The sequence below is a fragment of the Peromyscus californicus genome, unplaced genomic scaffold (assembly GCF_007827085.1).
Source record: "Peromyscus californicus insignis strain IS unplaced genomic scaffold, ASM782708v3 Scaffold_23__1_contigs__length_62951481, whole genome shotgun sequence".
NCBI classification, from domain to species: domain Eukaryota; kingdom Metazoa; phylum Chordata; class Mammalia; order Rodentia; family Cricetidae; genus Peromyscus; species Peromyscus californicus.
Window position 1 is genome coordinate 14,317,575 of NW_026294534.1, and position 17,101 is coordinate 14,334,675.

The 17,101-nt window shown below is 47.7% G+C and overlaps 1 protein-coding gene across 2 annotated transcripts in view; it reads right to left on the bottom strand.

Annotated features, from left to right (window-relative positions):
• Positions 1-1,500: 1,500 nt before the first annotated feature.
• The window catches only part of Atp7b (ATPase copper transporting beta), a 73,425-nt gene continuing 57,824 nt past the window's right edge, over positions 1,501-17,101 (bottom strand). For both annotated transcript variants that reach the window (XM_052751782.1, XM_052751780.1), the window contains 9 exons: positions 14,942-15,136; positions 13,309-13,491; positions 11,925-12,078; positions 8,837-8,980; positions 6,848-6,990; positions 6,059-6,262; positions 5,861-5,978; positions 4,202-4,304; positions 1,501-3,575 (listed from right to left, as the gene is read on the bottom strand). In XM_052751782.1, the coding sequence (XP_052607742.1) occupies positions 3,302-3,575; positions 4,202-4,304; positions 5,861-5,978; positions 6,059-6,262; positions 6,848-6,990; positions 8,837-8,980; positions 11,925-12,078; positions 13,309-13,491; positions 14,942-15,136 (1,518 nt within the window). In that variant the 3' untranslated portion in view covers positions 1,501-3,301. The remainder of the gene's footprint in view (positions 3,576-4,201; positions 4,305-5,860; positions 5,979-6,058; positions 6,263-6,847; positions 6,991-8,836; positions 8,981-11,924; positions 12,079-13,308; positions 13,492-14,941; positions 15,137-17,101) is intronic.

Here is a 17,101-nt window from a genome sequence, read left to right on the forward strand (position 1 = left end):
ACAACAGATGAATGTTGGCACTAAGAAACAGATACCAAGAGGAAGACCTGGACCTTTGGTAAAGGATTATATCACTAGCACGCTGTGGGATGGTCTTTCTGTAAGCTGTGAATATGTGTCGCTACTACTGGTTAATAAAGAAGCTGTTAGGGGCTGGATGGTGGTGGCGCATGCCTTTAATCCCAGCACTCAGGAGGCAGAGGCAGGTGAATCTCTGTGAGTCTACAAAGTGAGTTCCAGAACAGGCTCCAAAAGCTACACAAAGAAACTGTCTCAAAAAAACAAAAAACAGGCCGGGCGGTGGTGGCGCACGCCTTTAATCCCAGCACTCGGGAGGCAGAGCCAGGCGGATCTCTGTGAGTTCGAGGCCAGTCTGGTCTCCAAAGCGAGTTCCAGGAAAGGCGCAAAGCTACACAGAGAAACCCTGTCTCGAAAAACCAAAAAAAAAAAAAAGAAATCAGAAAAAACAAACAAACAAACAAAAAATCCAACAACAACAAAAAGGAGGAGGAGGAGGAGGAGGAGGAGGAGGAGGAGGAGGAGGAGGAGAAGAAGAAGAAGAAGAAGAAGAAGAAGAAGAAGAAGAAGAAGAAGAAGAAGAAGAAGAAGAAGAAGCAGCAGCAGCAGCTGTTTTGGCCTATGGCAACACAGGATATAGCCAGGCGGGAAATCCAAGAGATACAGGGAGAAGAAGGGTGGAGTCGAGGAGCCGCTGGGAGCCGCCAGGGGAGCAAGATGTAACAGAACACAGGTAAAGCCACGAGACACGTGGCGATACATAGATTAATAGAAATGGGTTGATTTAAGATGTAATAGCTAGCTGGCAATAGGCCTGAGCCATAGACCAAACAGTTTGTAATTAATATTAAGCCTCTGAGTGATTATTTTATAAAAACAGCTGCCGCCCAAACAGGACTGGGCAGGACCAAGAAACTTCAGTCTACATGGGCATACCTCTGGTGACACTCTTTCCACTCTTCAGAGTGTCCTGGACTGGATGACAAATTACACCACTAGAGTACTTCATTTAAGGTACCTGGCCACCCCAAGCAGAACTTCACTTCCCCAGAAGAAGCCCCTGGTCTTGGTTTTTCCACTGTCTTCTATCCCACTCTTTCAAGGCAAAGACCCCAACGTATATCCGTGCTGATTACTACATGATCAAAGCCCGTGAGTCAACCTGGGGGCAGTGACTTCAACAAAGGCCTCTCCGCAGTCCTGCACGCCACTCCGGCAGCAGCCAGCAGATGAAGCAGAGGGGATCCGGCCAGGGCAGGGCAACAGGGTTCCCACCACCTCATGTGCCCACTGCTACAATCCTATTATTCTCTGTCCCTCCAAAGAAGTCCTCCCCAGTCAGGTTGCATGAGGTGGCCATGCAGAAAGAGCAAGCCGGCAGCAACTCCTAGATGAAAAAAATGCAATTTTATCCTCATGCTTCATGGAAAGTTTTTGAAGAGGAAAACTCTTCTCCAGCCATAAAAGATTCCCGAATCTTTGAAAATCTAAAAAGTTATTTATTTGTTTGTACAATTATATAAATATTTTCATGTCTACATGTGAATGGGATGATTCTGTTCTTAGGTTTAAAAAAGAAATCAATACAATTAGAGTCTTTACAAAATGATTATCTTATTCCAAAGCAAGAAAAATTCTAAAACAAAGCTCTAGACAGAATGGGTGGGAACAGTGGGAAGAGAATACTGGAGAAGGGGAAGATGGGTTAAAAACAATGAGAGCACAACAAATCCCTGTACTGGGATTTGAGAAGATAAAACTCGGCAAAAACTAATATGCAAAACTGAAACTAGCCATCCAAAGTGAAGTTAGCAACCTCATGACCAACTGCATTCTAAGTTGATACAATTAATACATCTGCTGGCACATTCGTTCCTCCAGAGACAAGGACTTTTGTCCAGTTTACTCCTACCAAGCAAATTGATATTTAAGGTTGCAGGAGAAGTACAGAAAATCCTTCAGGGCCTTCTGAACTGAACACTGGCTGTGAGTTCCTGGGAAGACGCTGAGCCCCTCTGAATGGGTTTCCTTGTTTTGGAAATGTAGACAACAGCTACTGTGCTACTGGGGAGTGGGGGTGGTGGGGAGACAACCTGCAAAAAGTACTAACACTGCCCCTGGCAATAAATGGCATTCAATAAAGGCGGTATTTTTTTATGTCACAAATGAGAGTAATCTGTTCCAGGTAGTTCAGCCACTCAGTAAAGTTGGACCCATTCCTGCCCTCTGATGGCACCCGATCACAAGTTGTCACTGATGACAAAAGCATTTTTTTTACTGGGGAGCTGTGGATGTCCCTCTCTTAGATGTCTTCAGATGACAGCAGCAGACAGCTCTCTCAAGAAGCACTCTCTTCTGATGGAACAGTTCCTTCTAGGTTCCCACTAGGTGACAGGAAGGTTCCTTTATGCATACATCCCCCAAGGGACACTGCTTTAAGCACCACAGGTCACGACAGGGCCATACAGGGTGCCCCGGGTGGCAAGGACCTGGACCCTACAGGAAAATGGGCTCTGGCTTCCCTCCAGCTGTTTGGGAGCAGCATGTTCAAATCTGCAGAAGGGGCTCTAAGTGAGACAGAACTCTCTCCTTAGAGTAAAGAGGGGTGACAGGAAGCTTTGGGATTGGGGTGCAAAGCAGGGAGCCACCTTTAGGCAGAAAATGCAAGAGCCAGAATGCCTAGCCCAAGACAGGAACTCTGTCCTCAGAAGACAGAGGGCAACCACATCGTGGTATCAAGGATGTCAACCAGAAAACAGCAGGCACATCTGAGGTGGCCCGAGGCTTACACGACCCGTGTGTGCTATGGAACTCCAAGCTTTCGGGGAGCTCTTGGTACGGGAAAGCTCTGGATGGAGCTTGCTGTGTGGGAAGTCTCTGGAGGGGAACTCTCCAGGGGGCTTGGTTTTCGGTACTGATGGTTCCTCATTTCTCGGATGGCCATGCAAAAACAGCAGGCAGAGCTCTGTGGAGAGTGTTGGCTTCCTCTCCTGTACTGGAGCCCAAGCAGGGTGTGACCTTGCTCACATGGAAAACAGCGAGAGCAGTGCACCTTGCCCATCTTAGCAGGCTTCTGAGAGAACAGTCCTACCCAGTCTCTGCATACATCCGGGAAGTTGCCACCTACTGCGGGAAGGCTAGCAGGATACTCAGGGCTCGGGATGAGCTTCGCTTCCCCCACGCTGCTGGTTGGGGCTGCACCTGCCGGCTCGACCATCGTGAGTAGATGCAGGCTCACCTAGAAGGAGCACCCTGGCCTGCCCAGGGCTGCCACCTGGAGCTCTCAGATGCACTGCTCTTCATCCCTGTCACTCAGAAGCAGGGACCATTTGTCCCCATTGTCATCTGCTGGGCCACCATGCCGAGACAGTCTGTCTGATGTCAGAGGGGACAGAGACACTTGGCTCACGTAGCTGACCTGGTCCCACGGTGTGGCCCTAGGAGAATCTCGCCGTCGATCGTCCATGCCAACATGCACACTAACCTGGGATGCATTCAGAGGCTTCATGCGGCCATGGGCCTGTGCCTCATATCTCTCCACATCAGGCTTTCTATAGCTGGAAGGCAAGAATCCAAGAGTACTTGAATCACTCTGGACATGAGGCTCTTTTCCTCTGGTAAAATCTACATCTTTCAGTAACACATGTAGCAAAATTTCATGGGTTTTGAAGGGAAAAGACTGAATTCCCATGGCTCAAGTTCACCTGATCCAAAAACTTTCTATGTAAATAGTCCCACATAGCAGGCTGTCATTCATTTTTGTTAAATGAATGAATAAATAAATCAATGTTTTACTTTTTAGCAGTGTTAGGAACTGAATGAACCCAGGGTCTTGCACATGCTAGACGGGTGCTCTTCTAGTGAGCTGTATCCCTAGGCCATGCACATCTTTTGTTAAGAAGAAAAAATGGTAATACACAGGGATCATGTGCTTACAGGTGTTCACATAAATAGCTCCTGAGCACATGAGAAAGGCCCAGCCTATGACAACTGGTAAGTGGGCAGTTTTTTGTCCAGGGTGCTGAAAAATTACTATAGAAATCCGCTCAGGTCCCTTGTGTTTTTCCCAGATAAAGGATGGAGAACAAGAACCAGGAAGCATGCTGGTGTGCCCCCACCAGCTGTGAACACAGACAGTGGAGCCTGCAGAGGCTCCAGCAGCTGCTCCAGGCCCAGGACTCACCATTTGAGCTGAAGAGAGGAGAGTACCACAGACACAGAGGAGGCTGCCATGGCCGCTGAACCCATCCATGGCTGCAGGACGATGCCAATGGGCATGAAGACACCTGCCCAAAAAAAGGGGGGGGGAGTGTCACCTGACTGTAGATGTAACCAACCATCTTATTAAATAAGAAACACAGAGCCAATTCAGAGAAGAAAGCCAAGAGGTCAGAGCTAAGAGCCTCACCCTTCCTGATTCAGCGATCCTCTTCAGTCAAGAGAGCTCTCCGAAAGGGACCTACTTCCTGTGTGTATGTCTTTATATAGTCTAGCTGTTCTGCTTTCTCATTGGTTGCAAACCCAAACACGTGACTGCCTCGTCACTGCCTGTATGTACCACCCTCCAGGTCCTTAAAGGCGTGCGCCACCGCCGCCATGCACTTGCTATGGTTCTAATAGCTCTGACCCCCAGGCAACTTTATTTATTAACATAAAATTAAAATCACATTTCAGTACAAGTAAAATGCCACCACACCTGACAGCCAGGGAATACTGAGAGCCCTCCTTGGAGAACTTCAGAGAGTCAATGCCCACCAGCTTACACCTTTGAAAGCTAGCAGAAGGTGCTGTGAAGGGAAGATGGGTCTCTCTTGCCTATCCTGATTAGAACTATGTATTGGTAGCACCACCCAGCTCAGGGGGTGGGAACCACAAGGGAGAAACACTATGGATGGCCATAGTACTTGTCTACAAAGATAATGATCTGGTCTCTAGGGAGGGCTGAGAGCCAGGTCCCAGACATCCCCAGGAGTCTAAGAAGGGAATGAAGCTCCTGAGCTGGCTCTGGAGACAGAAAGACGCTTGTCTGACTTCTAGGCCCAGTAGGCTGAGGCAGACTGGATAATCTCGATTATGGAAGTCACGACTAACCACGTGGACATAAAAGAGAAACTGAGGCAGGAAAGCTGTGCTTAAGAACTTTGGGTCAGGGGCTAACAAGATGGCTTAGTGGGTGAAGGCATTTACTGCCAAGTCTAATGACCTGAGTTTGTTCCAAGGACCACATAATGGGATGAGAGAATGGATTCTGGCAAGGAATCTTCTGACCTCAACACCCATGTGCACATGCATGCATACACACACACACACACACACACACACACACACACACACACACAAAATGTAATAAAAAATAACCTTTAGGTCCTTTTAGCCTAAAAGCATTGCAGAAGTGTCTGGCACATTCCCTTGCCTGGTTCCATAATTTTTTTTCTCCTGATGGGAGGGGAGGAAGGGCAGTTCCAAAGCAGAAATACCTTTTCTCTCCAGGTTATTTGTGGGAAGTAGACTGGAGTCTGGGCAGGATTCACTCTTAAGATAGGCTCTGAGACAAGAGTCACTGTGTCTGGCACAGCAGGTACCTCAGAACAGCCCATGATGCTTCTTCCTCAGACCATATGGCTTAACAAAGCCTCAGAGAACAGGGTCACCTTAAACAAAGGGCCATGCCCCTTGATCAGCTATCTACAGAGGGTCAGAGTGAATGAGGTTGTGGGGCCCCCCAGAACTTTCCACACTGTGTCTGGCCAGCCAGCCCAAGAGGTGGATGATTCAATAGTTCATCAGGGACTCAGTGGAGAGACCAAAGGTGACATCACAGATGAGCGCTGCCCCTACCTACCTGCGGCAATAGGTATTCCAACCATGTTATAAATCAGTGCCAGCACCAGATTGACCCGGATCCTCCGGACAGTCCTCTTGGAGAGATGAATGCTGGCCACCACATCCAATAGGTCATTCTACAGGAGAGGAGCATACTTGAGTAACGGACTTATGGCAACCCCAGCCCCTCCTATGACCTGGATGCCGCCGAGCTCACTCTGATAAGAACCACATCTGCTGCTTCGATGGCAACATCTGTGCCAGTCCCAATAGCAATTCCCACATCGGCCTGGGCCAAGGCTGGGGAGTCGTTCACCCCGTCTCCCACCATGGCTACTTTCTTCCCCTCGTTCTGGAGCTCCTGGACCTTGGCCACCTTGTGAGAAGGCAGTACCTCAGCGAAGACTTTGTTGATGCCAACCTGGAAGGAAGAAAACCAATGGCTTAATGTAGGTAAGCGTTGAACAGAAGCAGGGATCCACGGCAGCAATTACATTGTCAGGGCTTTGCGCGTGTCTGGCTGGTTGGAGTACCGTGTGCTGGGGTGGAAGTACAGTGTGCGGGCATTCACACTAGAGCCTTGGTTTATGGGGTAAGGCATCCATCCAGTGATACTGTCCTTGTGCTCCAAGCTCAGAACTACATGGGTCATGATCAAGTCATTCACCTCCGTCCATAAGCAAGTTGAACCAAAAAAGCACTCCTGTAACAGGATGCTTAAATAATGGGCTGTTGTTGTTGTTTGTTTGTTTATTTGGATTTGGTTTTGAGACAAGGTCTCTATGTGGCTGTGGCTGCCTAGAACTTGCTCCACAGACCAGGCTTCCTCAAACTCACAGAGGTCCACCTGCCTCTGCCTTCAAGTGCTGGAATTAAAGGCGTGCTTTTATTTACACCAGATGCTTAGATTACTTTTATTTTTATTTTACTTATTTGCTTCTTTATTTTGCATCAGTGGGCTTGTTTGTAATTTTCAAGGAAGAAGAATGTCTGGTCGCTGCCATACCTGAGTGGCAATGGCTCTGGCTGTCTTCCGGTTATCCCCTGTGATCAGAACCACATCCACACCCATGCTTTTCAGTGTGTATATCGCCAGGGCAGCCTCTGGCTTAACAGCATCTGCGATGGCGATCATCCCGCACAGCACACCTGAAACAAAGCGGCCGCAGTCAGCAACAGCCAACAGGCAGCCGCGTGCAAGCCCAAAGCCAGGACCTGTGAGGATGGCTCTCTACACACGTCATCCACAGGAAGTGACCCTCCAAAGTACCTGACATAGCATCTGGGTTCTACTGATTTGTTTCTTTCAGTCCTGGAAATGATAGCAAACCATGCACAGTGGCTCCTGACGGGGTAGGAACAGGGACAACCGCACATCCTCCAAAGCCCTACAGACTTTCCACAGTTTTCACTGGGAACATATATGATTGCCAAGAACCTTTTGCATAATAAGAACTAGTGTGTATGTGCTATTAAAATATGAGAAGTATCCAAATGCTGCTTACAATGACGGATATCTAACCTAGGAAAACTATCCTCCTGTGTCCTTCCCTACAGAAAACACAGACGTTTTGTGCAATATCCTTTTTCTGAGATATGACACAGTAAGAGGAACACAATGGAGCGGGTGTCCTCTACTTAACCCAATCCTGCCATGAGGAGTTGCAGGTACTAAGGTTTATAAGCATTATAGGGGGCAGAGACTGGGGCAGGAAGACATATTTGACTGGAGTATTCAAAATACAGCGTTGTAAACTATTTTTTATTCAACTCCAGTTTTGTTCTAATAATGAATGCTAAAGTGAACAAAACAAAAGTTCCGATGTCTCCAGCATACTGCCTGGTACACCCTGAGTGCTAAGACACAGAGTCAGGAGAAACCACGACCATCCGTGAGTCGGACAGCAGGCAGCCGCAAGGGCATCTGGGGAGGTGAATTCCTGTTCTGTCTGTAGTGATGACTGAACTGAGAAGGATGACGCTGACTTGCCACCTCAGGAGCAGAGCTGGCACTGGATCAAGATGGAGACGGTGACAAAGGAAGGGCCTCAACTCTTAAGGAACTCAGAGTGAAGAGTGGGAGAAATAGTCTCTCCCAGGGAAGAGATACCATTGGTTAACCAGTACCAAACAGTCAGCCCTGAAAACATACATAATAGCAACATTATACAGACTGAGCTGGCTGTACTTACGTATTTAGAAATATATACATATATACATCTACAGTGTCTTACTTAGGGGTTCTATTGCTGTGATGAAACACCATGACCAAAAAAGCAAGCTGGAGAGGAAAGGGTGTGTTTGCCTTATACTTCTAGATCATAGTCCATCATTGGAGGAAGTCAGAACAGGAACTCAAGCAGGGCTGGAACCTGTAGGCAGAAGTTGATGCAGAGGCCATGGAGGGGTGTGGCTTACTGGCTTGCTCAGCCTGCTTTCTTACAGAACCCAGGACCACCAGCCCAGGGATGGCACCGCCCACCGTGGGCTGGGCTCTCCCTCACTGATCACTAATTGAGAAAATGCCCTGCAGCTGGATCTCATAGAGGCATTCTCTCCCCTGAGGCTCCTTCCTCTGATGACCCGAGCTTGTGTCAAGCTGATACAGAAAACCAGTCAGTACATACAGATATGTGTGTCATAACAATTAATGAAAAAGAGACCATGATGTTGACAGAGAGCAAGTGAGGGGTGTATTGGAGGAAAGGGAAGGGAAGATGATGTAATTCTATTATAATCTCAAAAATAAAAGAGATGATTCAGAAAAAGGAGAAAGGGCCTGGAAAAAGACATCAAATTAACAGAAAGGGAGGCTCGGTTTCCAAACTAAGAAGAAGTAAGAGAGGAAAATAACGACAAGCAAAGGGAAGAGGAGAGAAGGCGGGCAAGAAGGAAAAGAAAAGAACAGAAGGTTGGGGCGGGGCGGGGGAGGGGCAGAGTAGGCCTCTTACAAAGCAGAGGCGTGAACTGTGTTCTAATCTCAGGCAGAGGTTACCATCGATAGCCACCAGGATGGCTGTCTGTCCTTTCATCTCGTGGTCTGTCATGGCGTCACTGATCTCACTGGAGATGGTTAAACCATTGCGCCTCATCCATTCCCGGTTTCCAATCAGCACAGAGAAGGTCTGGGGGCCTGTATCTATTCAAAAGAGACTGGTTATTCCTGGATAGTCCAGCTTCACAATCAACTAAAACCCAGGGACATAGGACTGTTCTGAAAACTATAGCCTCTCATGACACTCCCCTTGAAGGACCAGAAAGATATACAGCATAAAGAACACCACTGTGAATTAAATGCAGTGTTTCATACATTCTTCATGTGTGAAAATGCTGTTGGCATATTAAACATCATGTAATGTCTTTACATGCCACTAGAGGTACTTATTTAATTTATGCAAATAAGAATTTTGCCTGAGCGTATGTATGCACACCTGACACTCATGAAAGCCAGAGGGTGTCAGATCCTCCAGAAATGAAGTTACAGTTGTGAGCCCCCATGTGAGTACAGGGAACAGAACCTGGGTCATCTGCAAGAGAAGTGAGTGTTCTTAACAGCTGAGCCATCTCTCCAGGCCCTGATTCTTTTTGTATAGCATTAGGTCAGACCAAAGAATGTGTTGACTAGATTATTTTCTGGCAGGATTAGATGATCCAAAGAGAACCAGCAAAATCAGGTAAGTCTGTTTCTATGATACATATACATACTATTTTTTGAGACAGTCTTATATTGATGAGGGGGATGAAAATATATCATAGAGAGAGAGAGAACACTCTTTTTTTTTTTTTTTTTTTTTTTTTGGTTTTTCGAGACAGGGTTTCTCTGTGTAGCTTTGCGCCTTTCCTGGAACTCACTTGGTAGCCCAGGCTGGCCTCGAACTCACAGAGATCCACCTGGCTCTGCCTCCCGAGTGCTGGGATTAAAGGCGTGCGCCACCACCACCCGGCTGAGAACACTCTTTTTTTGTTTGTTTTTCAAGGTTTCTCTGCGTAGTTTTGGTGCCTGTCCTGGATCTCACTCTGTGGACCAGGCTGGCCTTGAACTCATAGAGATCCTCCTGGCTCTGCCTCCCGAGTGCTGGGATTAAAGGTGTGTGCCACCGCCACACAGTGAGAGAACACTCCTATATATGCATCTAACAAAATCAATTACTACTCTATTCATGACAACCTAATAGAAATTCTTGCCTAGAAACCATGATGGTATAAAGAAGCAGAATGGGTTAAAGTCTCACTCAAAGTATGCTGATTTCTTCCTGCACGATGAGGCCCCTGCCCCTATCTGTGAAATACAACGATTTACAAAGACCTAAAGAAGTGACTCTCGAAGCTCTCTGCACAAAGGCCACACTGTAGGTCCTATGTGCTAAGAGAGGAATTCTTTTTGTTGCTACTTGCAAATGTTGGCACACTGTTATTGCTGCCCGAGAAACACCTATCTGCAGAGACGTTTATTCCTGCAATTTGTTTCTATAAACATGCTGGTGACAGAAATTCCTTTTGGTGGGCACAGAGCTGAAAGGCCACCCATTAATTACCTGACTAATCAAAGCTGTAAAGTGTCACACACACACACACATACACACACAGTACTAGACCTTTCCAAAGCACTACCTTGGGTTTCTGACCACACATCAATAACTTCTTCTGTCTCTTTTAATGCATGCTTGATTCTTGTTGGCTGGAATCTTCCATGACAATGTAGTCTACAGTGGTCTTACACTCCTGCCCCCATCTCCCAAGTCCTGTGACTGAAGGCCTGCAGCACACCCAGCCTCTATGATACGCTCTAAAGCCATGGCTCCAGATAGCACAAGGGACTGTTCATCTGCTACCTTCTAGTAGTCTATGACCCTGATGCTTCTGGATGCTCTAACGGAAAGGTCACCTTAGGAACTGAAACTATTAAAAGGCAGCACATGGCATCTAATAACACCACCTAAATAAAGACCTATCATTTGGCGCATCTAGCACTCTCTACCAGTTTAATGTAATGGCCAGAAAGGGACCTCAGGAAAAAGGGAGATGGCTCAGTGGTTAGGAGTGCTTGCTATACAGCACTCACATAAAAGCCTGGCCATGTGAGCGTGCCTGTAACCTCAGCCCTAGGGGAGAGAGCAAAGACAGAAAGACCACTGGCCTGCTAGCCTAGCCCACAGTAGTGAGCTCCAGGTTCAGCAAGAGATCCTTCAAGGGATAAAAATGGACGGTGATGGAGCAGGACACCTAACATCCTCCCCTGGCCTCTGTCTGCACACACATAAGCATGTCCCCCATACACACATACATGTACACACTTATGCATACACCATATATACACAGGAACGAAAGAAGGGAGGCAGACAAGGTAGGGTGCAGGCAGTGCTACCCACCAGCAATCCCAGGACTCAGAAGTTGAGGCAGGAGAATCCCAGAAGTTCAAGATCAGCCTGGGCTACACAGTGTCTTTAAAAAAAAAAAAAAGTAAAAATGAGAGTGACATCTGCCCCTGAGCAGTGTCTCTCTTCTTGGTGTGAGCAGACCATTTCCCAAATCCCTGGCTTTCTGAAAACACTCCACATCACACCAAAGATCACCCAGATGGGAAAGCGACAGGAAGAACAGACGCAATGCCACCTGCCACCCAGCAGCTACAGGAAGGAAAATCAGTACGGAGTAAGAAATACGACACTCCAGGGAAGGAGGAGCTATGACTCCAAGTCCTATGCTACTTTGGTCCTTCCATAAGCATCAGAATTTGGAGGCGTCCGGCCAGGGATGGTAGTGTACACCTATACTCGAGGCTACCTGGAAGGCTGAGGGGGGTGGGTCACTCGAGTCCACAAGTTGGAAACTAACACAGCAAAACCCAATGCAAAAACAAAAAGCAAAGCAAAATACATTAAAAACATAGACAAATCAAAGCATGCAAGAGAAAAGGCAGGCCTTCCTGGGGTAGGCAAGGCACGGATATCCAGCGATGAGCCTCCCACCTCTATAGGAGGGAGAATCACACAGGTGGGACTGGGTGGTCTGGCTCGCCTCTGCTTTGACCCAAGATGGCTCCAGCCACCAACAGACCCAGGAGGGACCAAAGTGAGGAATACCTTTTCCTGTGGGAGAGCTGCCAACCCCGTTCGGGTGACCGGTCAGATCACTGTGAGCCAGGATGCTTTCCACATTGCTAACTTTACAGCCAATTCCACAGCCCGGCACTGCCTGGAAGTCTGTGCAGTATCCGAGGGTCTCTGTTCCAAGTTCCTGTGGGAGCAGGAGAGCAGGACAGAGATGGGGGGTGGGGGCAGTGAGAAGAAAGCGAGAAGGAGGAGGAAGTAAAGACAAAGATGAGGAAATGCACTATGATGACGGACACAGCCAGTGTTCCCTCTTCAGACGCAGTGTTGGTTCTCAACCTGAACCAGGCTAAACAGCTAAATCCTCCCTAGGCGAATACCTCATGACCCAGCAGGCTGCAGATCCAAGAGAAAAGTCAGTGCACCTCAGACCACACAGACGTCTCCATGTTGAAAGTGATTACACCAGAACAAGGGCTAAATGAGTGGTGAGTGAGGGCAAAGCTACTTTGCAGCTGCCAGGCAGATCATTCCCCACGCGTGACGCCCCGGGAAGGGATCGGAAGTGGTGGACGTCATCAGAACAGCCAGCAAGCGTTAAGTCTTCCTCCCGACATGTACGGGTAGACGTCAAACAGCGGTGTGTTGACCCCTTATGAGGGACAAGCACAGAATGAAATTTCTCAAACATCCCCCTTGTCGCTGTGTTTCTGAGGTACCCACATCACCCCATATATATCAATGATAAATTTTTGCTCAAGCCATTTAGACGCTATCAGCAGAGCCCCCCAAAGCACTCCACTGCCTCCATGTTGAATGTGATACAGAACCTGTTTTAGGGAAGACGGAGGGGTACGGTGCTTCTCTAAATCCCCCAAATTCAGGCTTTTCAGCTCACCTGTGCTAGCTCTGCCCAAGTAATCCCACTGAATGCTTGTGTCCCCTCACCCTGTATAAAGAAGTTACTGAAGGGGCTGGAGAGATGGCTCAGAGGTTAAGAGCACTGGCTGCTCTTCCAGAGGTCCTGAGTTCAATTCCCAGAAACCACATGGTGGCTCACAGCCATCTGCAATGAGATCTGGCGCCCTCTTCTGGCCTGCAGGCATACATGCAGGCAGAACACTCTATACATAATAAATAAATCTTTAAAAAAAAAAAAAAAAAGAAGTTATTGAAGTACCCGTCTCCCTGTGCCTCAGACTTGGGTTCTCAGAAGGCAGAGGGGTCACGTCTCACTCATTCTGTCCTGAAACCAGTGTTATCCACGTGTTCCACAAATAACCACAACAGGGCCACCACAAGCCCTGTCTACAAGTGAAGACCTCCTCCAACGCAGCTGAGCAGGCAAGTATGTGGCAGAGTAGGGAAGACAAGGCTGATGAGAATCAATGCAATGCCAGGGCCAAGGTCTGCGTACCTCTTTGCAGTATTTCGTGACTGCCACGCCCAGGGGGTGCTCGCTGCTGGCCTCTGCAGTGCCCACCACCGCCAGAACCTTCCTGAGGGACAGTGTAACCATGTCCACAAGCAACAGGAACCGCATGACTCTGGGGACTCCATGGGTAATGGTGCCAGTTTTGTCAAACATAACAGTTTTGATCTGCAAGAACAACTTCATGTCAGGACTTAACATGGAGGCAGCTTTCACAGTCCCCATGTCCTAAGGCAGAGCTTCTCCCATCCTGCCTTGGGCAGGAAACTACTGTTACCTTCCTAACTGCAGGCAACAATTGCTAGTTCCAAGAAACCATCACCCATCTGCCAGTCTATACAGCTTCACTGTACCTTACCTTTGACCAAATAGAGGGCAGCAGGTGTCTCTGTTCAGACCATAATCCGAGAGCAGCAGATACACTGTTTGGATTCCCAAGCTCAATGGGGGCCCCTGCCTCCAAGACTGTTAATTGATCTCCTCCCTCCAAAGCTCCCTGCCTGCCCTAATCCACCCTTACTGTACGGCCAGTCTGACTTTTCCAGTGTGCAACCTAGTGGCTCAAAGGAGGAACCTACTCTACCATGTGATCCTTCAAAACTTTCATAACTGACCTCCCCCCCCCCCCCCCCCCCAGCACTTTCTCTGTCTCAGATTTTCTTCTAATTGTTTGTTTAGTTTATTCAACAAGAGTGCTTTCAGGCTGAGTGCTAGGGTCCGAACGGTGAAGAAAAATGCAGCAGATGTCGTGGAGCTTATGATCAACACAGCTGCATGGTCCCCTCAGGCCCTCTTCACCGATCGACTCTTTCACTTCTGCAACCCCCCACTACCACTTTATCTGGCTAGCTCTTACTCAACTTCCCACACCACCACCAGCACGACCTACGAACTTCTGAAGAGGCCGGGCCCCGGTACAGTAGTGTCCTGATGGAGTTGGGAGTCCTAATCCTCAGTCTTTGGGATACCTGTCCTTCCCACTATGCTTTGAGTTCCTTGGAAGCTAGGAGCCAGGACTAGTGGGAGAACCTGGTGCAGGGCCCACCTGAGGTACATGTGTGGCAAATGGCGCAGAAAATGAACAGGAGCGTAGACTGGTGGGCTGGGCAAAAGGCAGACTTTCGGTTTTCTTAAATACAGTCTTACTAAGCCGCTCAGGTAAAACGTGAACTCATGATCTCTCGGCCTCAGCCTCCTGAGAGCCGAGACTATAGGTACGCATCACCACACCGACCTAAACGAAGAGTCTTATTATCGCTCTTCCACCCAAGTCACAGGTCTCGGCTAATCCCAACCGTGTGAGCTGGCGACTGCGTTAACAGCTGCAGGCTTCTGGGCAGGTTACCTAACCTCAATCTGCTGGAGTCAAGACCTTAGGAATCACATCTACCATATGAGATAGTCAGTGACTAGCCATGAAGCAGTGAAGTGTACAACCGTTAACTGCTGCTGGGTTTGCATTACTCCCAGGCAGTCATGGCTTCCGACGCCAATCCTCAACACTCATCCTCAGGCTTTCCTCTAAGAAACAGTACAGAGATACTAGTTTCATAAGGACTCTGTGAAAGGTGTTAGCCAAGTGCCCACAGAGGACAGCCAGAACCTGACAGGGGCTCACCTTGTGAGCCATCTCCAGGGGCTTGCCTCCTTTGATGAGGACACCATTCTGGGCAGCCACCCCAGTGCCCACCATAACTGCTGTGGGTGTGGCCAGTCCCAAGGAGCAGGGGCAGGCGATGCAGAGCACAGTGATGGACGTCTGGAAGGCAAATCGGATGATCACCTCTGTCCGCGAGATATGCTTGTTGGGGTTCTGCGGAGGAGAGAAACATCAGCTGGAGCGTTCGGGGAGGAATCTCACACTCAGACTGTCACAGTGGGGCAGTGGGAACTGAGAACGCCGCGAGCGGAGTTTAGGGAACATGACCGTATTCTGTGCAGCTACAGTATCAGAGTTGACCTCACTGCCTACTTCCTCAACTTTTTCCTATAGCTTCCCCCAGAGAGGCAAGGTGGGTCAGGAGCAGAGTCACGTAAGACCCTGCCTGACGGGGCACAAACTCACGAGTTAGACCACATGTCATACCCCAGCTCTGCTGCTAACTTCACCCCTCTTTGCCTCAGTTTCCCCGGGTAGAAAATTTGTGATATCTCACAAAGGGCTTTGTGCTTATAAATGAGTCGATATGCACATAGAGAGACACCTGCACAGAATGGCACGGGCACAGCGTATTAGAAATGACAGCAACTGCATCATCATCTATGGCTTCAACACTATGAAAGCTTCAGTAGCTCTCCAAAGAACCTACATTCAGATGTTACGAGGCTATTTACCACTGTTTCCTCTCTGTAATAGCAAAACCTGGGAACAACCAAAAGGGAATCGGTCAGTTAAGTTATAGGCATTGTGGAGTACTAGGCAATTGTCCGGAAGGTGATGCACAAGCTACGTGTGCTGGCACGGAAAGGTACCAGCGACACGGTAAAATTTAAAGGGCAGCATAAGGACACGTGCTATGGTTTTAGTCACGCTATTATATTCTCTGCCCGATGTATTAACCACAGAAAGCTGCAAAGGGCGGCACTGGGGGCACTTCTAACAGTGTTTGTTCTTCTGTGCATGTTTCATTAAAGGAAACCAAACACAGGCCTGTTTTACAGGGTGGTGGCACATAGTGAGATCACGACTTGCTGTCTGGGATCTTCACCCATCTTGCTGCATTTTCATAATGCCTATGGCTGTCAGATGTTATTCTAAGAGCCGCTACGTTCACTAATTACAATAAAAAGTGTGTTTTCTGAATTGAGAAAACAAATCACAACTTCTTTACATCCTTTATCCTTTCATTTTAAAAGACACAATTCTAACATAAGGTATATTGTAAGAGTCACGTAAAAGGGAAAACTACTTAACAAATACGTGATTTTTAAGAAATAAAGATAATGTGATTTTTTTTTTTTACAGTCATTCTTACTGACACTTGGCATTTTAGTGGCACTGATAAACTTCTGGAAACTAACATGAACCCTCCCTACAAATGACATTCCTGCCGCAGTGATGACAGCATCTGAAAAAAACATGCAGTACCCCAGTTGTTAGCACACACCCTGATTTTGCAAATCAATATGAGAATCAAAGTAAGAAGGCAAAGCATGGACCAGCAGAGAACCACACACTCCCAACTCCCCTGACAGTCAGGCTGGGCACTGCCACTAGCAATCCTAGGAACACATTCACAGGTCACTCTTCAGAGCACCAAGGGGCTTCTTAGATGCCACCAAGTACTCAACTTAGACTTTTTCAACTTAAAATAAAAACACTGAGTGAGAAAACTACATCTTAGTAAATGGCATGCACCATGTCTGATAGACCTTTATCTGCAGGCAGAAACTATTTTAAAAGAGGAAACAGGATCCATCTCTAGTTCTTTACTCCATGACTCTAAGCTAAAATAAGCACTGGCATGAGATAAGGTGGGATGATGCTCCACTCGTGGGGCAGTTGGTGGCATTGGTGGCTCATTGGTTGTTCAGTCCTGGGACTACTGGCCTCTTAATTATGGGCCTCCATGTGTCAGACGCACATAGCGCCCCATTCATAAAAACCACAATGTCTTTAGCTAAGCGTCCTTGAGAATTAGCTCTTGTTTCTTAAAGCACATACAGTTTTTTGAGGATACACTGTATTTCCCATTTTTTGAAGATAGTGTTCTTCACCCACTTCTTAAAATTAGAAAATGGATATCCCCCTTACTCTGCTGTTAAATAAATGTTTAAT